A 24,107-nucleotide genomic window follows, 5' to 3' on the forward strand; every position below is an offset into this window, starting at 1 on the left:
ACGTGCTTTTTAAAATGATCGTCCGTAAAACAAAAGAAGATCGGTCTGTCCGTGAAACACAACCTGTCGTGCTACCCGTAAAACAAAAAGAATCCCTATCCTACATGTCCTCTAGGGAATTTACGTATATATATATACGTATATGTATGTGAATATATACATATGTATGTATAAATACCTATGTATATTTATATGACATGGTACAATATGTATAATACAATATAACATAATGCTACAGCGTCTTACTATTCGCATCGCGAGAGACCTTTATCTCAAAATGAATTTATAAAATGTTACAAATGGTTCAATTTTCCTGCGGAAACCCTGTTCAAGATGTTTCATATATTGAAAAATCTGCGCACTTATTTCTAAAAATAATTTTATTGTAATCCGCGATGATTAAAACCGAGGCTGGGTATACGCCATAAAGTATAGGGTGCCATAAAGTAAAATTAACCATGTAACGGTAACCTGAGACTTTAGACTATATTTTACCTTCTTACTAAATATTTTTTCCCACCTTCAGGCAAGAATCGTATTGTCTTGTATATAGGGTGTTTCCTTAGAATGATGGTCACCTGAACCGAAACAATGTAGCGATTAGCGGTTGACGAGTATGTCAAATCTGAAGCAGAACGATATGGAAATTCCAAACAATACGAAAACTCGATTAGAACCTAATACCAAGCATCTATTATCATTTCCTCTTTCATTATGTGTGTTAATAATTAATTGCAATTTTTTGTCGCTCTCTTTGACTCTCTAGACTCCGTAGCAGCTTTTACTGATATTTTAAACAACGCGTTAATATTGTCAAGTAAGAAGCGAACAAATAAGAATTCCTTCAAAAGCGGCATCATTTTCGAAATGTGAGTAAATAAGGGGTATAATTTCTGTACCTTGCTGTACCTAGCGTGCGTCGTTTACTTGAGAACAGTACAGAACAGTACAGTACAGGGGCGGAGCATCGATGAAATTTGATTGGTTGACAACTTGTGCTACTGTGGTAGGGATAAGAACTGTAGGAAACAGGTAGTTCTTTCTCCAGAAATAGAAGTTTCAAGATTCAGTATTTGATTGACAGTCGAAGAGTTTGTTCGTTCGTGCGATAAAGCAGTTTTAGTAAATCTAAAAATATAAAATATACAAGAATAAGATATTAAATCTTTGTTAAGATTCCACTTGAAGAGTTGGTGTGCTGTTGAATCGGGACGTGAACATCCGATATCGGTAAGTTTTGTCTGTAATATATTCCTGTTTCATCAATTGTACGCGTATAATATTTCTCGAAAATGAGTAAACTAAAATCGTTTTACCATTTATAAGTCAAAATATCGTAGCGAAAGCATTTATGTAGATTGTACAGAAAGTTGATTGTACAGATTGTACAGAAAGACAATTTTTAACTTTTGCGCTAAAGCAAACGGGGCTGAGATTACTTCGATAATATCGGCTTGTTCTAATCAGTAGATAATTTAATTTTATATTATTTTTTTAAATAGGTTTTAAGACATTTCTTCGGTTGATAAAATGTTTCCGGCCGATTCGACTTCGTCGAATTATTCAACATCGGCGATTAATTCAATATCGGCGGACGATTCAGCCGCTGCAGTACCTTCAACATCGGCAGCAAGGCCGGTGCATTTAATATCACCGAGACCTTCGAGGTCATTAAAGATACCCGGTTCCTCAACGTGCCCAAAGCCTCTAATACGGATAAGGAGTGGAAAAAGTCGATATGCACCTAGTCCTTATGGTATAACATATCAAGAGTCTGTTAATCACAATGACCATCGACTTCTACACCATCCAGGATACCCGACGGCACATCAAGCTAGCTGTTCGGGATCTTATAGTATTAAAAAACAAAAAAATTTGGAATATGAAAGTCATGAACATGTTAGCGATGAAACATGCCAGGAGTTATACGAAACTTCTACAGAAGTAAGTACAGTAACATATACCCTGAACCATATGTATAGTTAATAATTCGAATATATACTTATGTACATTATATTTATTTCAGGCACCAATACAAATTATTGATGACAATCCTGAGAGATCCAATAGTGAAAATGATACTGACGAAGCGGCTCTCCTTCAGGAACTTGGTAAGTAATAAAAATAAAAACATAGATTGATCATAAATTCGTTAATTTGTATGAAATCCGTATACATATAATAAATTTTATTATATATTATATTTAAATATACTGATTACTATTTTAGCTGCTCTGGAGGAAGAAAATCGTCTGATTCAGGAATCTCGTCTGTGTAAAGTTTGCACGGAACGGGAAGCAAATATTGAATTCCTACCTTGTGGACATGTGGCAACCTGCTACTACTGTGCACCGGCATTTACAAAATGCATAATTTGCCGTGGAGAACTTACAGCAACTTGTAATGCAATTTTTTCGTAATGCATGTATATACAATACATGTATATAATTATGTACATTTGTAAATTAGCTTATTCATATCTCTTATATAAATATAAATATAATTTTTTAAAAATGACGTACAGTCATTAAAAAGTGTGATGTATCGTCAAATTAACTGTATATATCAGGAAATGATAATTTTTTTTATTTTTAATAGTATTTCTACAGTAATTAATAAATAGAAACATAATACTAAATTGATCAAATACATTTTTTCTTTATATTTTTGGCTTTTTTTGTATTTTAAGTGTATTTTACTTAATTAAACATTAATTCGAATTATGTACCTTACTTTATCTGAATAAAGTTAACTTTTTCCGCATCTAACGAATTGTTTTTTCATTCATTCCCCTTATTGCCATTAAAATGAAGCTGTTTTATGTATATATATATATATATATATATATGTATAATACTGTTCATATATAGTACAGAGTATATATATACACAGAATGCATACATATACAGAAAGATATATATATATATATATATATATATATATATATATATATCTTATATCTTATATCTATATATTATATATATATATATATATATATATATATATTATTATATCTATATATATATTATTATTATATCCATATATATATATAGTTATATATAGTTATATATATATATATATATATATATATATAGTTCAAATCATAAAAATCGTAGCTTACTTTTTCTTTTATTATACTTACTTATCCTGTTTTCAATTCGTTAAATAATACCGATTAAAAGACAATTCTAATTTTTATATTAATAAAACGTCGAAGTTTTAAAGCGAGAAACTTGTCTGTTAGAAGTTTATGATTGTAAAACTGAGTATTTTCAAGGTGTTGTACAACTTATTTGTTTGCTATATCGATTTATATTTTTAATTCGTTCTGTAAGTGGTATCGTTGGCTGTGAATACATGAATACACATAGATGGCGGCCATTTTGTGATGTGATTTTGAACTTTGATTGAATTAGGTTTGAGCCATTTCTTACTCTTCGTTAATCATGAGACTAGCTGTTATGTTAGTAAATACTTGCGATCTTGTATAAACTATGCAATTTCCCACAAATTTCAGTACAATGGTCATCTGTATGGACCAACTGAATGATGGATAGAAGCAATATGGCGTTAAAGTAAGGTGCAAACATGGCCGTAAAATAGCCAAAGAATGCTCAGTTTTACATAGTCATAACTTTTGAACCAGTAGATTCCCCGTCTTAAAACTTCTATTTTCGTATTCTACACGTCGAAAATTAGAAAATTACAAAAATTGCAAGAAAAGGTCAATAATTTTTGGTTTCCTAAAATAAAGTTAGTCAAGAACACTATTATACTTATTGTACATTTATGTATTTAGTATAGATATGTATGCATGTATGAATACTATTCGTATTCTCCCTACTTTTTGTATAATCTGAGAGAGACTGCGATACCTCGACACTCGGCACCATGGTCGTATGTCGTGGCGCACTATCTCTGTCCTTCAACATGGTCTTCAACTCACCTGTAACGCGCTATCTATCTCTGTCATTCTATGGGAGAACTACATGGTGTCGATGATAACTATTTATATAAGTACATAGTAATTATTCAATTCATTCGTTACCTATTCGAATACTACGCTATGCATAGTGTTGAAATTTGAATTACGCGGCGTTTACTTCAAATGGCTTGAAGTTACGAATATACAACCTAATTGAACATTACTGAACCGTTGCGTTACATACGAATCTGGCCTAATATTTAACGATATCGTTATGCAATTTAAGAGCGAAATTTGAAATCACGTTCACATGTCTGAAATGCCAAATACATCTATATATTGGTCAAAAATTCGATGCGAGTACTATAGCAAGGAGTGAATAAGAATTCAAAATACAGGAAATACGCTATTGGAAAACTTGGAAGTTTAGTCGTCAATGATCACAATAAATTAAAAGCCATGCGAGGTTATTAAAAAATATTTTTTGTTTTTTAAGGGAGAATTCCAAGCAAGCCTCTATAAAAAAAGCTATGCTTACATCTTAATATGTAGTTATCTTGAATTTTTCGCGCACTTTATTGAACAAAGCGGTTCAGCGATACGTACCAATATATATAATACAAACTCCTTAGTAACCGCCAAATAAGATAATATATTGGTAATAGAAAGAGAGTCGTCTTTTTACTTAACAAGATTTTAAATCTGTTTTAAATATAAAAAGTTTAGATGTCTCACATACAAGTTTAATTTTAAGATAATTGAGAATAAAGCTTCCTCATAAAAATCATATTTTAAGTACTACTATAACTTTTGACATTGACAACATAAATGTTGGCTATTCATTGTCAAATGCGTTTTTGAAAAATTGTTAGTATAAATTGGATCCATGAGAACATAAAATAATTAAGAATAGCAAGCAATTATATATAATGGATGCTTGTAGTCTTATGAATAAAAAAAAAGAACAATCGGTTCTGTACGCTTTATTTCCGGAAATGAGTAACCTATGTTGTGCAATTTGCGAAATTGATTTTGTTGAAATTCATGATTCATCGGCAAAATCAAATTTTCATTGGCAAACAATGAAATGCCGGTAAGTCAAGGGCAAATTCTGCGAATCAAAAATTTTGTATTCCATAATATTATCTTAATAATGATCTTTATATTTTACTAACAATAAAATTTTAGATTACTCATTCATTTAATATCTGACGTTATTGCTTCACCAGTAATGGGTACAGAAAGATATATATTTGTTATAACTCATAAACAATTTTCTGAAACTGGTAGATTGGAACAAATTTTGAGAAATTTTAAACTAGTGGTATGCTCAAGACACGAATCTTTATTGACTCTAAATATATTATTTCAATAATAAACTGGTTTTTTATTCCTGTCAGTATCAAGGATTAAGATCAGTTACTGCAGAAGTCTATAAAAGTTGTCTTAGGTATACGATACAAACTAAGATAGCTCCTTTGTGGAATAAAGTTGATGATTATTTTGTTCAAGGAAAAAATTTTTATAACTTTATAGAAGGAACTAGAGCATTAAAATTAGATATACTTATAGAGGGTAATAGAAAATCTAATTTTGTTCTTAGTATAACTAATATTTAAAAAAATGTGAAACATATTAACATTAAAAAGTTTTTAGAAAGGAAAATGTGTTTGCAACTTCATGCAGAAATACTTAAAATTCCATATATAAAACTTGAAGACTATCTTTCACCATCTATTATATCACATTTTTTAGCAGACCCTAAAGGATACGTTGATTTATCTCGTTATAATCTTCCATTTGTACATGTATTACCAAGGTAACAATAATTTATTTCATTTAGTGGAATATATATGGAATATATATGTATATTTGGTTTAAAATAAAATTTTTTAATTTCTATAGTACAAAAAAAGGCAAACTATTATCTGTATCTAAAGAACTTCCAGCAAAATGTGCCTTTAAAGATTATGACCAATTACGTAGACACTGGAAAAATATGGTATAAATGACAATACCTATGTTTATTCATCTTGCAATTTACTTTCAAATATATTTTTGTATATATATATATATATATATATATAGATATGTATGTATGTATGTGTGTGTAAAACATTTTAGTATGGATATTATTTACCAAAAAATAGAGATGGAATTTTATTTTATGAAATTAAATTTTTGATTTCCAAATCTAAGGTTTTTACATATCCTCATATGTGTGTAGCAAGTAGTCCATTAGAAATTATTCCAAATAGAGAAAAAGAATCTACAATTATACATTTTTTATCTGATATGTTTATGAAATTACCTGAAGTTTGTGGTAAACGGCTACAGATATCCAAAGATAATCCATTTGATACAGTGAGTTACACAGAATATTTAATAATTTCTATTCAATAGTCGTAACTAAAATCTATTCTTCATTATATACAGAAATCTTTAAATATAAGATCAAATACTGCATTGCCAAAGGACAGACGATTAAGTACATATCTTAAGGAAAAGGGTAATATTATCTCACAATTAGAATTTTCTGATAAATATATAGATGGATTGACAAAACATGTAGATACTGCTACATTATTAACAACACAATTAACTAAAATTCATCAAATTCATAACGTACAATTTCATGAATATATGAGAGCAAAATTAAACGACAACGATGTGAAAGAAAATAAAAGTGGTACTAAAATAATAATATACCTGTACAAATATACCTAAAAATTGTAATTACTTGAATTATAAAATAAACTTTATAGGTATTCAATGTTTAAATACTATGCAAAATTCATCTATACAAAATGTAGAAAATAATTTTATCACAGTTGATACCTCAAGAAACCCAAATTTTACTGTATCAAAGGAAAGAACAATTTCTACATACTTTAAAATTCAAAACATGAATTCTTATGCTAAGACAAAAGAGGTATCTTTTTCTACATTTTCTTTGTAAGATATCTTGCTTTATCTTTCATTATTTATGCCTCGCATATAATCCTCTCTATTTAAAAATAGCAATCGCAGGAAGAAGATCAAAGACAAAAACATTTAACGCTAAAGGAGAAACTATCAAAAGCTAAATCTGATAAAGATGGCAGCTTATCTTTACTAGTATACACATATTTATGTTTCTAAATTCTGTATGATTAAGTGAAAATTACATATAATTGTTCTATAATTCATTAAACAGGATCAAAACAATATTGTGGAGACAATGGCAAAACTAAGTCAGTTAGATCAATTGGAGTATAGCGAATTGAGTGATTGGCTAAAAGAGCGTTCAATTCCACATAATTCTAAAGCAAAAAAAAATGTACTTATTAATAAAGCATTATCGCACATCAAGAATACCACAATTTTACAGCCATTTCGTATGTAAATGTATCATATGTGTTCTTAAGTGTACTAAGTTAGTATAAAAAATAATACCAATATGCTATAACATAACATATTATATTTTTACATTCATACATTAGAGCAGCTTTAGTATATAACAAATAAAATAATAATACATAGTTAGATATAATTAATAAAAGATAAAAAATTCTTTTTGTACCACTGATTTTTTATGAACTATTTATCACAATTTACATAGCTTTTCTGTCAGCTTCATTTTTTATACCAATCTCAATTAGTTCATTAGTTCATTTCATTAGTTAAAGTCATAAACAAATCAATGTCAACCTGAAATAAGTTTACAATATTAATTTATAATAAATATAATATTTTATACATGTAACAACATATTTACTTCTTGAACGAGGAATTTAGGTATTGACCTAATCCGTAATGTTTTAGTAAAATAAACACTTTTGCTTCTTCTGAATTTAAAATCATTCCTCTTGGAGGTGTCCTGTAACGTGGTGGTGATGGTGTATTTTCCCTAAATACATTTTCATCCTTCATATTTGGAAGAACATTTTGTTGGCGCAATAGACTAAATTGAGGCACATATTCAAGAATAGCATCAACATCTTCTTTGTGTTGAATATTTAAATCTTGTGGCTGAATGGACTGTAACACTTTGCAAACAATATAGCTAAATTAAAATATCATATTTACTTTGTATATAATATAGAGCAATAACTAAGATACCTCTGCATAGGTAGTTCGCTTACATTCTTTCTACTTTTTGAACAAGTTAGCATTGCTTCATCTTCATCTTCATTTACAAACCATTGTTTCTCCTTTGTTTCATCTTTGATATTCAAAATTAATTTCCTCATTATGTTCATTTTGTGTAAAATATAAATTTGAAGAAGTAGGTAGCAGTTTGTTCAGATTTCAAGTCAAGGTGATTGGAAGTAAACTACTCTGAACACTTTCTCAATGATTTGTCTCTAAACTTAATGCACAGGGTTTTAAAAGTTCCTTGCTTTAACATTCTCTATCGTGTCAGAAGCTTCGTCTTCAAGAGTAATAGTTTTCTCTGTTAAGGCCTTAACGAAGACCTGTATGGTTCATGGTCTGGGGAAAAAAGGTTATATTAATATACAATATCGTGCTGCGATAGTACATGCTAAAATAAACATTTTGTAAGGAATAACTTTATATTTTTTTAATTTATAAAAACATTAATCAGCTCAAATTTTGTTAAACAAAATGATGGCATCACAGCAGAGTATCGGTTATTGGAAAACTCATCTAATATTTTTTACATAAATATGGAAGAATCAGCTGTTATGCTTACATTTCTTGAAATAATTTATAGAATAGGGTAGATAGTTGCACACAAGTCACTCTAAATTCTTTTGATAAAACAATATAGCAAAGCCTTCGAAGGATAATTCACAATAGAGTATGTCAAATAATGTATAACATGTGCATTTGATGCCATTTATTGGTGTACACGATAATTGCGTAGTTCAGTAAAGCCAGTAAAGGATGCACTTAGACTAAATCTCATAATTTTTCACCATTTCTTTAAATTAAGTGCATATCTGTTAAAATTAATTAAATATTACATAATATGTTTCCTAGGAAAGCTGTTGAAAAATTTGAAAAAGGTTGCAAACGTTTAAGAATACCTATAACCTTCCTTTGTTAAGTACGTGGGAGAAAATATTTATATCGTCTTTCGCAAAATAAATGCGAATCAAATGAACAGCGAGATTATTGAACTGTGGAAATAAAAAAGAATCGAAATAATGAAAACGAAAACAGAGAAAGTTATTACATAGAATTATTATATTATTGCATAGAAAATCATTGAAAAATGTTCAGAGTAATCTTTATATATTAATTTATAATAAACCCTTGAATTTTTCGATATACGACTCTTTTAATCGCAAGTTGTTTTCTTGGACCTTATCGTTTTTCAGATGCTGTTTAAAGCTGTTATTACATTGGTTTGGGTTTTGAAATTCAATTGATTCATACAGATTATCCTGTTGTATCCTGTGTACTTCATTGTACTGTGTACTTCACACCTGTGTATCCTGTGTACTTCAACACCTTGTACAGCCATTTACACACAGCGAAAACTCAGATAAAAAAGACGTGACGGATGGGGAAAAACAGAAGAGAATCGCAAAGCAGTTGTTCTAACACTGGATGTAGGAACTAGCGATCATACCAACATGACATTTATCTCAACAAAAGCCAGTGTAGGTTTCGAGCTCAGAATCTTTGGTGCCAAAGAAGCATCGAATGCAAAATGCTTAATAAAAATAAAGAAAAATTAGAAAAACAATCGAAATGAGAGTAAACGGATACAGTGGATACGCCGCTACATTGTACACGAATATAGACAGCTGCTAGAAAATTCAGTTATGCGAATGATGACTCACTTTAGCAATTTCAGGATGGTTAGTAAGAAAACATAGGCGTCGCCAGTTTTAAAGGTTCTACTTCATCGATACTTTTTTTACTCAAGATTTTACTACTTTTCAAGCTAAGTGTATTGCGCTTTGTCCGAATATCTTTATTCTTCGTTTTTACTATCTTCTACTGCATTCGCAATTAACATTTTTAATGCCAAACGATGGCATATTGTTGCAAGAAATATTTGCGAAAAGTGCCATATACGATTGCGATGCATATATACATACATAAATATATATATATGTATATATATATACGCATATGTGTATACGTGTGTATATGTTTATACGTATACGTGTGTGTGCGCGTGTGTATATATATGTGTGTATATATATATATATATATATATATGATATGGTATAATATGTATAATACAATATAATGCAACATATTGCATATATATATATATATATATATATATATATATATATTTATATATATATAATGAAACTATATATATAATAAATGAAATGAAACTGTATTACATATATATTTATATATATAAAACAGCTTCATTTTAATGACAATAAGGGGAATAAAATAAAAAACAATTCGTTAGATGCGGAAAAAGTTAACTTTATTCAGATAAAATAAGGTACATAATTCGAATTAATGTTTGATTAAGTAAAATACACTTAAAATACAAAAAAAGCCAAAAATATAAAGAAAAAATGTATTTGATCAATTTAGTATTATGTTTCTATTTATTAATTACTGTAGAAATACTATTAAAAATAAAAAAAATTATCATTTCCTGATATATACATTTAATTTAACGATACATCACACATTTTAATGACTGTACGTCATTTTTAAAAAATTATATTTATATTTATATAAGAGATATGAATAAGCTAATTTACAAATGTACATAATTATATACATGTGCATGCATTACAAAAAAATTGCACTACTTGTCGCCTTAAGTTCTCCTCGGCAAATTATGCATTTTGTAAGTGCCGGTGAACAATAGTCGCAGGTTGCTACATGTCCACAAGGTAGGAATACAACTGTTGCTTTTCGTTCCGTGCAAACTTTACACAAACGAGCATTTTTCAATGTTCGATTTTTTTCCTTCGCAGCAGCTGAAATAGTGAACAGTATATTTAGATATAACACATAATAAAATTTATTATATGTATGCGGATTTCATACAAATTAACGAACTTATGATCAATCTGTGTTTTTATTTTTATTACTTACCAATTTTCTGAACGAGAGTCATTTCATTAGTATCATTTTCACTATTGGATCTCTCAGGATTCCCATTCGCAATTTGTGTTGGTGCCTGAAATAAATATAATGTACATAAGCATATATTCGAATTGTTAACTATATATATGGTTCAGGGTATATGTTACTGTACTTACTTCTGTAAAAGATTCATATAACTCTTGGCCTGTTACATTATTAGGATATTTGAAACCCCGTACTGTTAATAAGTAATAACATCTGGGAGACGAAATTGCATGTTGTTCCCATGGATTTTCTTCTGGTTTCCAATTTCCTATACCTAGTCCACAATGGTAACAGACAGTGAAATCCATTATTCCCATGTAATAGAAACCAGCATCGGCTAATTCTTCACTTGTCTGCCTTAGATTTGTAGGCCATGTTGCGAATGTGTTTAATCTGGATTTGTAACTGGCATATTCCAATTTTTCTGGTTTATTAACTCCTCTTAGTCCCAAACGGCTAAATTCATATGCCGAAGGGGTTCGTGAATGTCTTAAAAATCTATGGTCATTAAAATCAAATGACTTTTGATATTTTAAACCATAAGGACAGGATATATTTCTGTTTCTTCGTGTTATCCGTAATTGTGGCATTGGCGACATCCGGGGTTCGAGAATTATTGGTTGCATTGGCGACACCCAGGGTTCGGGAATTATTGGTTGCATTGGCGACATCCAGGGTTCGGGGATCATTGGTAGCATTGGCGACGACGAGTGGTCGGGGAACATTGGTAGCATTGGCGACGACGAGTGGTCGGGGAACATTGGTAGCATTGGCGACGACGAGTGGTCGGAGAACACTGGTAGCATTGATGACGTCGGGGGGGCGGCTATCAATGGTATCATTGACGACGTTGAAAGTCTCGGTGATATTAAATGCACCGGCCTTGCTGCCGATGTTGAAGGTACTGCTGCGGCTGAATCGTCCGCCGATATTGAATTAATCGATGATGTTGCATCATTCGACGAAATTGAATGAGCCGACGACATTGTGTCAACCGAAGAAACGTCTTAAAACCTATTTAAAAAGATAATATGAAATTAAAATATCTACTGATTATAACAAGCCGATATTATCGAAGTAATCTCAGCCCCGTGTGTTTTAGCGCAAACGTTAAAAATTGTCTTTGAAAAATTACGGCGATTTTATTTGATAATTGAAGCGTTTGGAGGATCACGAGTCTTTCTGTACAATCTACATAAATGCTTTCGCTACGATATTTTGACTTATAAATGGTAAAACGATTTTAGTTTACTCATTTTCGAGAAATATTATACGCGTACAATTGATGAAACAGGAATATATTACAGACAAAACTTACCGATATCAGATGTTCACGTCCCGATTCAACAGCAAACCAACTCTTCAAGTGGAATCTTAACAAAGATTTAATATCTTATTCTTGTATATTTTATATTTTTAGATTTACTAAAACTGCGTTGTCGCACGAACGAACAATCTCTTCGACCATCAATCAGATACTGAACCTTGAAACTACTATGTACGGAGAAGGAACTACCTGTTTCCTACAGATCTTATCCCCACTCACAGTACAAGTTATCAACCAATCAAATTTCATCGATGCTACGACCCTGTACTGTACTGCACTGTACTGTTCTCAAGTAAACGACGCACGCTAGGTACAGCATGGTACAGAAATTATACCCCTTATTTACTCACATTTCGAAAATGATGCCGCTTTTGAAGGACAATATTAACACGTTGTTTAAAATATCAGTAAAAGCTGCTACGGAGTCTAGAGAGTCAAAGAGAGCGACAAAAAATTGCAATTAATTATTAACACACATAATGAAAGAGGAAATGATAATAGATGCTTGGTATTAGGTTCTAATCGAGTTTTCGTATTGTTTGGAATTTCCATATCGTTCTGCTTCAGATTTGACATACTCGTCAACCGCTAATCGCTACATTGTTTCGGTTCAGGTGACCACCATTCTAAGGAAACACCCTATATACAAGACAATACGATTCTTGCCTGAAGGTGGGAAAAAATATTTAGTAAGAAGGTAAAATATAGTCTAAAGTCTCAGGTTACCGTTACACGTTTAATTTTACTTTATGGCACCCAATACTTTGTGGCGTGTACCCAGCCTCGGTTTGAATCATCGCGGATCATAATAAAATTATTTTTAGAAATAAGTACGCAGATTTTTTAATATATGAAACATCTTGAACAGGGTTTCCGCAGGAAAATTGAACCATTTGTAACATTTTATAAATTCATTTTGAGATAAAGGTCTCTCGCGATGCGAATAGTAAGACGCTGTAGCATTATGTTATATTGTATTATACATATTGTACCATGTCATATAAATATACATAGGTATTTATACATACATATGTATATATTCACATACATATACGTATATATATATACGTAAATTCCCTAGAGGACATGTAGGATAGGGATTCTTTTTGTTTTACGGGTAGCACGACAGGTTGTGTTTCACGGACAGACCGATCTTCTTTTGTTTTACGGACGATCATTTTAAAAAGCACGTTTTTCCCGAACGGACTGACAGAGAGTTACATTAGAGACAGACAAGGTTACGGAATAGTTATTTAAGATTTTAAAGACTGAAGAAGAAAGATCGGTAGCTCAGGACGTTGAAAATCGATTCTCGATTTTCAGGTAAACATTGTACTAAAGACTCGTTATTTCCCGTTTATATAATTATTGTTATTTATTGTTATAGTCGAATATTAATTGTTGTTTATTTTTGTATTTTATTATTTACTTCATAATAAAAACTCGATTTTCAGACTTCAGAATCGATCCCCGAATTATCTCCAGATGACGATCTTATATATACATACACATATATATTTGTATGGATATATATATCGCAATCATATATCGTCTTTGGCACTTTTCGCAAATGTTCCTTGCAACAATATGCCATCGTTTGGCATTAAAAATGTTAATTGCGAATGCAGTAGAGGATAGTAAAAACGAAGAATGAAGATATTCGAGCAAAACGCAATACACTTAGCTTGAAAAGCAGTAATATCTTGTAAAATAACGAGGGAGACGTTCTCGTCTGTCAAATGCAAAAAAAAGGTATCGACGAAGTAGAACCTTTAAAATTGGCGACGCCTATGTTTTCTTACTAACCATCCTGAAATTGCTAGACTCAGTCATCATTCTCATAACTGAATTTTCTAGCAGCTGTTTATACTTACACTGCATACACTGCTGCTTACACTGGGTTTTGTTGAGATAAATGTCATGTTGGTATGATCGCTAGTTCCTACATCCAGAGTTGGTGCTACTGCTTTGCGATTCTCTTCTGTTTTTTCCCCATCTTTTTTATCTAAGTTTTCGCTGTGTGTAAATGGCTGTACAAGGTGTGTAAAGTACACAGGATACAGAACTAATCTGTATGAATCAATTGAATATCAAAACCCAAACCAATGTAATAACAGCTTTAAACAGCATCTGAAAAACGATAACATTCAAGAAAACAACTTGCGATTAAAAGAGTCGTATATCGGAAATATATATATATATATATATATATATATATATATATATATATATATGTCGGAGATGAAAGAACACCGGAGCCTCCCCTTTGGAGCGGTGGGAGGACCCCTTTAGCGCTGTAACCCAGATTTCGTCATAGCCGCACTAAGAAACTGTTGTAATTCGATCCGACTGTACTTATTCGAAATTTATGATAGTGAGCTCGGGCTCGAGGTGACAACCGGTCGCCGAACGTAGTCGCGGTCAAGGGATGAACGTTTTGTCTAACAAAGGCATGAAGTAATTCTATAGCTCTCCTTAAAAGAAATACTTGGGACGGGGCACGACGGTAAACATTTCAACGATTTCTGTCCCGTGGCTCGCCACACGCAGACTTTGTCCTTCGGGTAAGACGATTGCCAGATGCCAACGCATCTTCACAGTATATGTTTAGCTGGGCGAGGACCCGCTACGAATATTAAATTTCAATTACACAAAGTCTCTCAAATAGACAAATGGCACGTGCCCCAACTACGGGAAGATAAGAGAAATCTATCCTTCCACGAACGACGCTTCTCGCTAGCAACTTTCCCCAAGGACAGCTAATATCTTTCTCTAACCACCAACATGGAAATTGACCAATTAACAGCAACGTCAATTTCCCTCACCCTTCGAGCGAAGACTTCTCTCCGCGAATCCGATGATCTCGTGCCCTTAGGCACACCCATCATAGTTTTCTTCGACAGCATCACCGCGACGGAGAGACACTCTCTCTAGTGCGATCTCATCAGTAATCGACCTGTCTTTCGTATACGAAATAATTGCCCCGTGCTCTAACATATAGTGTAACTTAGACGCAAACGAAGGGTAAAGTCCAGTATCCGTTGACCGCGGAAACGTTGCCGGAGCCGAGACCATTGTCATAGTACCGCGAATATCGAAACCTTGCGATTATCTGTCGACGCTGCAAATCTCTCTAATTTGTGTCAATAAACTCAACCATTGTTACACCGCACCTATGGCTAATTCCAACGAAGATACACCGAACACCCCCACCCACAATCCTGACGTGCATCCGACATATATATATATGTATGTATATGTATATGTATCTATATATTTACATATATATATGTCGGGTTTGCGTTAAGATTAGAGTTAGGGTTAAGGGCGTGAAACGAATCCCTATTGGCATTAGATGTGATCATTACGCAATAGAGAAGATATTTACTAGTGCAAATATGACTATGATAGAATTTGACAAGTAATCGCGATAATTAGACACTCGAGAAGCTAAAGACAATGATCCTAGGCTCAATAACGAATCCGCGGTCAACGGGACGACGAACTCTACTCTTCTGTAGCGTCTAAGTTGTACTTAATGTTAATGCAAGGAGCAATCACTACGTATAAGGATGACAATTCAATCGTTGATGAGATCGTCTCCAAGAGAGTGTCTCTCCGTCACGGTGACGCTGTCGAAGAAAACTATGATGGATGTGCCTAAAGGCACGAGATCATCGGATTCGCAGAGGAAGTCTTCGTTCGAAGGGTGAAGGAAATTAACGTTACTGTTAATTGGTCAATTTCCATGTTAGTGGTTAGAGAAGAATGTTAGCTGTCCTTGGGAAAAGTTGCTAGCGGGAAGCGTCGTTCCTGGAAGGATAGATTTCTCTTATCTTCCCGTAGTTGGGACACGGACTATTTGTCTATTTGAAGGACTTTATATATCTGCAATTTAATATTCGTAACGGGTTCTCGGCCAGCTAAACATATACTGTGAAGAAGCGTTGACATCTGGCAATCATCTTACCCGAAGGACAAAGTCTGCGTGTGGCGAGCCACGGGACAGAAATAGTTGAAATGTTTACCGTCGTGCCACGACCCAAGTATCTCGTTTAAGGAGAGCTATAAAATTACTTCATGCCTTTGTTAGACAAAACGTTCATCCCTTGACCGCGTCTACGTTCGGAGACTGGTTGTCGCCACGAGCCCGAGCTCACTATCATAAACCTCAAATAAGTACAGTCTAATAAAATGACAACAATTTCTTAATACGGCTACGGTGGAATCTGAATTACAGTACTAAAGGATCTTCCCAAAGTTCCAAAGGGAAGGTTTCGGTGTTCTTTCATCTCCGACATATATATATATATATGTATATATATATGGATATGTATGTGTATATATATATACATACATATGTATGTATAAATATCTATGTATATTTATATGACATGGTATAATATGTATAATACAATATAACATAATGCTACAGCGTCTTACTATTCGCATCGCGAGACACCTTTATCTCAAAATGAATTTATAAAATGTTACAAATGGTTCAATTTTCTTGCGGAAACCCTGTTCAAGATGTTTCATATATTGAAAAATCTGCGTACTAATTTCTAAAAATAATTTTATTATAATCCGCGATGATTCAAACCGAGGCTGGGTACACGCCATAAAGTATTGGGTGCCATAAAGTAAAATTAAACGTGTAACGGTAACCTAAGACTTTAGACTATATTTTACCTTCTTACTAAATATTTTTTCCCACCTTCAGGCAAGAATCGTATTGTCTTGTATATAGGGTGTTTCCTTAGAATAGTGGTCACCTGAACCGAAACAATGTAGCGATTAGGGGTTGACGAGTATCTCAAATCTGAAGCAGAACGATATGGATATTCCAAACAATACGAAAACTCGATTAGAACCTAATACCAAGCATCTATTATCATTTCCTATTTCATTATGTCTGTTAATAATAAATTGCAATTTTTTGTCGCTCTCTTTGACTCTCTAGACTTCGTAGCAGCTTTTACTGATATTTTAAACAACGTGTTAATATTGTCCTTCAAAAGCGGCATCATTTTCGAAATGTGAGTAAATAAGGGGTATAATTTCTGTACCTTGCTGTACCTAGCATGCGTCGTTTACTTGAGAACAGTACAGAACAGTACAGTACAGGGGCGGAGCATCGATGAAATTTGATTGGTTGACAACTTGTGCTACTGTGGTAGGGATAAGAACTGTAGGAAACAGGTAGTTCTTTCTCCAGAAATAGAAGTTTCAAGATTCAGTATTTGATAGATAGTCGAAGAGTTTGTTCATTCGTGCGATAGCGCAGTTTTAGTAAATCTGAGAATATACAATATACAAGAATAAGATATTAAATCTTTGTTAAGATTCCACTTGAAGAGTTGGTGTGCTGTTGAATCGGGACGTGAACATCCGATATCGGTAAGTTTTGTCTGTAATATATTCCTGTTTCATCAATTGTACGCGTATAATATTTCTCGAAAATGAGTAAACTAAAATCGTTTTACCATTTATAAGTCAAAATATCGTAGCGAAAGCATTTATGTAGATTGTACAGAAAGTTGATTGTACAGATTGTACAGAAAGACAATTTTTAACTTTTGCGCTAAAACACACGGGGCTGAGATTACTTCGATAATATCGGCTTGTTATAATCAGTAGATATTTTAATTTCATATTATCTTTTTAAATAGGTTTTAAGACGTTTCTTCGGTTGACACAATGTCGTCGGCTCATTCAATTTCGTCGAATGATGCAACATCATCGATTAATTCAATATCGGCGGACGATTCAGCCGCTGCAACGTCCGCAGCAAGGCCGGTGCCTTTAATATCACCGAGACCTTCGACGTCGTCAATGCTACCAATGTTCCCCGACCACTCGTCGTCGCCAATGCTACCAATGTCTCCCCACAACTCGTCGTCGCCAATGCTACCAATGTCTCCCGACAACTCGTCGTTGCCAATGCTACCAATGTACCCCGACCACTCGTCGTCGCCAATGGACTTAATGATTCCCGAAAACTATACGTTGCCAATAACGGAATTGCTTTCGGCAATAATATCGATGGCTCCATCTTCGTGGCGTGAGATTCGAGAAAATTATGATGATTTTCGCTTTGAGGCAGCAAGACTCTGGAGTTTTCGAAATTGGCCTCTATCATTCATTTACCCTACCAGTCTTGCAGCTGCAGGATTCTATTTTACTGGTGAAATAGATAGAGTGAGATGCTTCGAGTGTCAAGTGGAGATAAGTCACTGGGCACAGGGACATTTGCCCATGCAAATTCATATAATGTGTTCTCCGGAGTGCAGATTTATCCGCAATGAACATTGTGATAATGTACCAATTGGAGCAAATCCCGATAGAATTCTACGGAGAAAAAGAAGAAATATATCTTGTCCTTATGGTTTGAAATATCAAGATTCATTTGATTTTCATGACCATCCATTTTTAAAATTTTCACGAAATGCTTCGGCATATGAACTTTGCCGTTTGGGATTAAGAGGAGTTAAGGAACCAGATAACTTGGAATATGCCAGTTACGAATCCAGGTTAAACTCATTCGCAAGATGGCCTGCATACATCAGACAGAAAAGTGAAGAATTAGCTGATGCTGGCTACTATTACACAGAAATTAAAGATTACACTACCTGTTTCCATTGTGGAATTATTATAGGAAATTGGAGACCACAACAAGATCCATGGGAACAACATGCAATTTTGTCTCCCAGCTGTTATTACTTATTAACAGTACGGGGTTTCAAATATGCTAATAATGTAACAGGCCAGGAGTTATATGAAACTTCTACAGAAGTAAGTACAGTAACATATACCCTGAACCATATGTATAGTTAACAATTCGAATGTATGCTTATGTACATTATATTTATTTCAGACACCAACACAAATTTCGTATGGGATCCCTATGAGATCCAATAGTGAAAATGATACTAATGAAATGACTCTCGTTCAGAAAGTTGGTAAGTAATAAAAATAAAAACACAGATTGATCATAAATTCGTTAATTTGTATGAAATCCGTATACATATAATAAATTTTATTATGTGTTATATCTAAATATACTGTTTACTATTTTAGCTGCTGCGAAGGAAAAAAATCGAGCATTGAAAAATGCTCGTTTATGTAAAGTTTGCACGGAACGAGAAACAACGATTGCATTCCTACCTTGTGGACATGCAGCAACCTGCGATTACTGTTCACAAGCTTTCTCGCAATGCATAATTTGCCAAGGAGAAATTAAAGCAACGAGCCGTATCTTTTTGACGTAATGCATGCACATTTGTATATATAATTGTGTACATATAAAAATTAGCTTATCCATATCTCTCATATAAATATAAATATAATTTTGTAAAATTTTGTATAATTTTGTATGACGTACAGTCATTAAAATGTATGATACGATGTATCGTTAAATTAAGTGTATATATCATGAAATGATAAAATATTTTATATCTAGTACTATTTCTACAGTAATTAATAAATAGAAACATAATACTAAATTGATCAAATACATTTTTTCTTTATATTTTTGGCTTTTTTTGTATTTTAAGTGTATTTTACTTAATTAAACATTAATTCGAATTATGTATCTTATTTTATCTGAATAAAGTTAACTTTTTCCGCATCTAACTAATTGTTTTTTGTTTTATTCCCCTTATTGTCATTAAAAATGAAGCTGTTTTATATATATAAATATATATGTAATACAGTTTCATTTCATTTATTATTATTATTATATATATATATATATATATACATACTTCAAATCATAAAAATCAGAGCTTACTTTTTCTTTTATTATACTTTCATTGTGCATGCTTCGCTTATGATCTTCTCTATTTAATAATAGCTACCGCAGGAAAAATATCAAAGACGAAAACATTTAACGATAAAGGAGAAGCTAGCAAAAGCTAAATCTGATAAAGATGGCAGCTCATCTTTACCAATATACGCATATTTATGTTTCTAAATTCTGTATGATTAAGTTAAAATTACATATAATCGTTCTATAATTCATTAAACAGGATCAAAACAATATTGTGGAGACAATGGCAAAAATAAACCAGTTAGATCAATTGGAGAATAGTGAATTGAGTGATTGGCTAAAAGAGCGTTCAATTCCATATAATTCTAAAGCAAAAAAGTGTACTTATTAATAAATTATTATCGCACATCAAGAATACAACAATTTTACAGCCATTTCGTATGTAAATGTATCTTTATAAGCAAAAATAGAAATGTATCATATGTGTTGTTAAGTATATTAAGTTAGTATAGAAAATAATACGAATATGCTATAACATAACATATTATATTTTTACATTCATACATTAGTGCAGCTTTAGTATATAAGAAATGAAATAATAATACATAATTAGATATAATTAATAAAAGATAAAAAATTCTTTTTGTATCACTGATTTTTTATGAACTATTTATCACAATTAACATAGCTTTTATAGGCTGAGCGTTTGTAGTTCGCAGGATGCTCTCCTTGACAGTGGATGCACTTCGCGGGGGTTTCTGAGGATTTAGTGCATTGGTCAGTGGGGTGACTTCCTGCACATTTAACACACCGGAAATTATGGTTGCAGTATTTCTGCGTGTGGCCGTATCTTTGGCACCTTTTGCATTGCACTATCTCTTTCTTTACAAAAAGTGGTTCGATTTTTACTATTGAGTTCATCAGACGATTGGGGTTGTAAATTTCTTTATTGTTTGATTTTTGTTTCATATCAATAAAGAATAAGGATAGCGGGTTTTTCGTGATTCTATGCCTTATGTTGTTAATGTTAGTTACTTCGTGGCCATATTTTAAAATTTCAAACTTCAGCTCGCCTAGATTGGCTGAATGGTGGATATTGCGTAGCACCACAAGAAAAGGTCTTTCTTGCTTGAGCTGGTATATGTGGAGATTTGCGTTCAAGATTTTTAGCAACTTAGTTAGTTTTCTATAGGCGTCTGGGTTGGTCGGCAGAATTTTCACATGATTATTATTAATTTTTACTTTGTAGTCTTCTTTGTTGATATCTTTCTCGATGGACTTTATCATTGTTTGAATGTGAATGACATCGTCAATGAAGATTGGCGGGGGAGGAGGAATTCTTTGAGTATGTTGTCTATTTACCGTTTCGGTTGTGTCCATGGAGTCTTCTGTTGTCTCCAGTATTGAGAACCTGTTGTAAGTGGTCACTTGGCTAGCTGGTGGATTAGTTTGACTTTTGCTCACATTAGTCTTAGCGTTTTTTCGTGTGCGGGTCGTTTGCAAAAAGGGATGTATTGCCACTTTGCCACGGGGGAGGAAGAGGGGCGCTGTTATAATTTAGCTCCGGAAAGCACGTTTCAGATATTTGGGCCATCATCGTGCTAGTTAATTCAATTTGGGAAAGGTTGCAAACGTTTAAGAATACCTATAACCTTCCCTTGTTAAGTACGTGGCAGAAAATATTTATATCGTCGTTCGGAAAATAAATGCGAATCGAATGAAAAGCGAGATTTTTGAACTGTGGACATGAAAAAGAATCGAAACGATGGAAACGAAAACAGAGAAAGTTATTACATAGAATTATTATATTATTGCATAGAAAATCATTGAAAAATGTTCAGAGTAATCTTTATATATTAATTTATAATAAACCCTTGAATTTTTCGATATACGACTCTTTTAATCGCAAGTTGTTTTCTTGGATGTTATCGTTTTTCAGATGCTGTTTAAAGCTGTTATTACATTGGTTTGGGTTGTGATATTCAATTGATTCATACAGATTAGTTTTGTATCCTGTGTACTTCACACACTTTGTACAGCCATTTACACACAGCGAAAACTCAGATAAAAAAGATGGGGGAAAAACAGAAGAGAATCGCAAAGCAGTAGCACCAACTCTGGATGTAGGAACTAGCGATCATACCAACATGACATTTATCTCAACAAAAGCCAGTGTAGGTTTCGAGCTCAGAATCTTTGGTGCCTAAGACGCATCGAATGCAAAATGCTAGATAAAAATAAAGAAAAATTAGAAAAACAATCGAAATGAGAGTAAACGGATACAGTGGATACGCCGCTACATTGTACACGAATATAAACAGCTGCTAGAAAATTCAGTTATGCGAATGATGACTCACTTTAGCAATTTCAGGATGGTCAGTAAGAAAACATAGGCGTCGCCAATTTTAAAGGTTCTACTTCGTCGATACTTTTTTTTTTAATTTGACAGACGAGAACTTTTCCCTATTTTTCAAGATTTTACTGCTTTTCAAGCTAAGTGTATAACGTTTTATCCGAATATCTTTATTCTTAGTTTTTACTATCTTCTACTGCATTCGCAATTAACATTTTTAATGCCAAACGATGGCATATTGTTGCAAGGAACATTCGCGAAAAGTGCCAACTCTGTGTGAGATGTTTCAAATATTGAAAAATCTGCGCACTTATTTCTAAAAATAATTTTATTGTAATCCGCGATGATTAAAACCGAGGCTGGGTATACGCCATAAAGTATAGGGTGCCATAAAGTAAAATTAACCATGTAACGGTAACCTGAGACTTTAGACTATATTTTACCTTCTTACTAAATATTTTTTCCCACCTTCAGGCAAGAATCGTATTGTCTTGTATATAGGGTGTTTCCTTAGAATGATGGTCACCTGAACCGAAACAATGTAGCGATTAGCGGTTGACGAGTATGTCAAATCTGAAGCAGAACGATATGGAAATTCCAAACAATACGAAAACTCGATTAGAACCTAATACCAAGCATCTATTATCATTTCCTCTTTCATTATGTGTGTTAATAATTAATTGCAATTTTTTGTCGCTCTCTTTGACTCTCTAGACTCCGTAGCAGCTTTTACTGATATTTTAAACAACGCGTTAATATTGTCAAGTAAGAAGCGAACAAATAAGAATTCCTTCAAAAGCGGCATCATTTTCGAAATGTGAGTAAATAAGGGGTATAATTTCTGTACCTTGCTGTACCTAGCGTGCGTCGTTTACTTGAGAACAGTACAGAACAGTACAGTACAGGGGCGGAGCATCGATGAAATTTGATTGGTTGACAACTTGTGCTACTGTGGTAGGGATAAGAACTGTAGGAAACAGGTAGTTCTTTCTCCAGAAATAGAAGTTTCAAGATTCAGTATTTGATTGACAGTCGAAGAGTTTGTTCGTTCGTGCGATAAAGCAGTTTTAGTAAATCTAAAAATATAAAATATACAAGAATAAGATATTAAATCTTTGTTAAGATTCCACTTGAAGAGTTGGTGTGCTGTTGAATCGGGACGTGAACATCCGATATCGGTAAGTTTTGTCTGTAATATATTCCTGTTTCATCAATTGTACGCGTATAATATTTCTCGAAAATGAGTAAACTAAAATCGTTTTACCATTTATAAGTCAAAATATCGTAGCGAAAGCATTTATGTAGATTGTACAGAAAGTTGATTGTACAGATTGTACAGAAAGACAATTTTTAACTTTTGCGCTAAAGCAAACGGGGCTGAGATTACTTCGATAATATCGGCTTGTTCTAATCAGTAGATATTTTAATTTTATATTATTTTTTTAAATAGGTTTTAAGACATTTCTTCGGTTGATAAAATGTTTCCGGCCGATTCGACTTCGTCGAATTATTCAACATCGGCGATTAATTCAATATCGGCGGACGATTCAGCCGCTGCAGTACCTTCAACATCGGCAGCAAGGCCGGTGCATTTAATATCACCGAGACCTTCGAGGTCATTAAAGATACCCGGTTCCTCAACGTGCCCAAAGCCTCTAATACG

General features: G+C 32.9%; 2 protein-coding genes and 1 long non-coding RNA gene across 4 annotated transcripts; 1 reads left to right on the plus strand and 2 right to left on the minus strand.

The window, feature by feature from the left end:
- Positions 1 to 4,726: 4,726 nt before the first annotated feature.
- LOC125387118 lies at positions 4,727 to 9,434 on the plus strand. Its single transcript, XM_048414285.1, has 9 exons — positions 4,727 to 5,018; positions 5,114 to 5,249; positions 5,326 to 5,500; positions 5,582 to 5,744; positions 5,831 to 6,289; positions 6,362 to 6,614; positions 6,691 to 6,857; positions 6,947 to 7,042; positions 7,122 to 9,434. The coding sequence occupies exons 5-9, from the start codon at positions 6,143 to 6,145 to the stop codon at positions 7,308 to 7,310; spliced, it is 852 nt and encodes a 283-aa protein (XP_048270242.1). The 5' UTR covers positions 4,727 to 5,018; positions 5,114 to 5,249; positions 5,326 to 5,500; positions 5,582 to 5,744; positions 5,831 to 6,142; the 3' UTR covers positions 7,311 to 9,434.
- LOC100643721 lies at positions 7,551 to 9,791 on the minus strand. 2 transcript variants are annotated; one of them, XR_007227701.1, is made up of 6 exons: positions 9,311 to 9,791; positions 8,959 to 9,051; positions 8,622 to 8,871; positions 8,050 to 8,398; positions 7,683 to 7,953; positions 7,551 to 7,615 (listed from the first exon to the last, which is right to left on the minus strand). It is a non-coding gene; the product is annotated as an uncharacterized LOC100643721 (long non-coding RNA). The 2 variants fall into 2 exon arrangements; XR_007227700.1 differs by having other exon boundaries at positions 9,238 to 9,791.
- Positions 9,792 to 10,193: 402 nt separating this feature from the next.
- On the minus strand, positions 10,194 to 12,657 carry LOC110120262 (E3 ubiquitin-protein ligase XIAP-like). Its single transcript, XM_048413666.1, has 4 exons — positions 12,312 to 12,657; positions 11,125 to 12,007; positions 10,958 to 11,042; positions 10,194 to 10,839 (listed from the first exon to the last, which is right to left on the minus strand). The coding sequence occupies exons 2-4, from the start codon at positions 11,977 to 11,979 to the stop codon at positions 10,649 to 10,651; spliced, it is 1,131 nt and encodes a 376-aa protein (XP_048269623.1). The 5' UTR covers positions 11,980 to 12,007; positions 12,312 to 12,657; the 3' UTR covers positions 10,194 to 10,648.
- Positions 12,658 to 24,107: the final 11,450 nt, after the last annotated feature.

This window comes from Bombus terrestris, chromosome 1 (assembly GCF_910591885.1).
Source record: "Bombus terrestris chromosome 1, iyBomTerr1.2, whole genome shotgun sequence".
In the NCBI taxonomy this organism is placed as follows: Eukaryota; Metazoa; Arthropoda; class Insecta; order Hymenoptera; family Apidae; genus Bombus; species Bombus terrestris.

What these genes read in the sequence shown, in the direction of transcription:
- LOC125387118 (XM_048414285.1), top strand. Translation starts at nt 6,143, where the DNA reads ATGTGTGTAGCAAGTAGTCCATTAGAAATTATTCCAAATAGAGAAAAA. An exon ending in AAGATAATCCATTTGATACA is followed by an intron (nt 6,290 to 6,361) that starts GTGAGTTACACA and finishes CATTATATACAG; the next exon opens with AAATCTTTAAATATAAGATC. An exon ending in CTTATGCTAAGACAAAAGAG is followed by an intron (nt 6,858 to 6,946) that starts GTATCTTTTTCT and finishes ATTTAAAAATAG; the next exon opens with CAATCGCAGGAAGAAGATCA.
- LOC110120262 (XM_048413666.1), bottom strand. Translation starts at nt 11,979, where the DNA reads ATGTCGTCGGCTCATTCAATTTCGTCGAATGATGCAACATCATCGATT. An exon ending in TATATGAATCTTTTACAGAA is followed by an intron (nt 11,043 to 11,124) that starts GTAAGTACAGTA and finishes TATTTATTTCAG; the next exon opens with GCACCAACACAAATTGCGAA. An exon ending in GACTCTCGTTCAGAAAATTG is followed by an intron (nt 10,840 to 10,957) that starts GTAAGTAATAAA and finishes TCACTATTTCAG; the next exon opens with CTGCTGCGAAGGAAAAAAAT.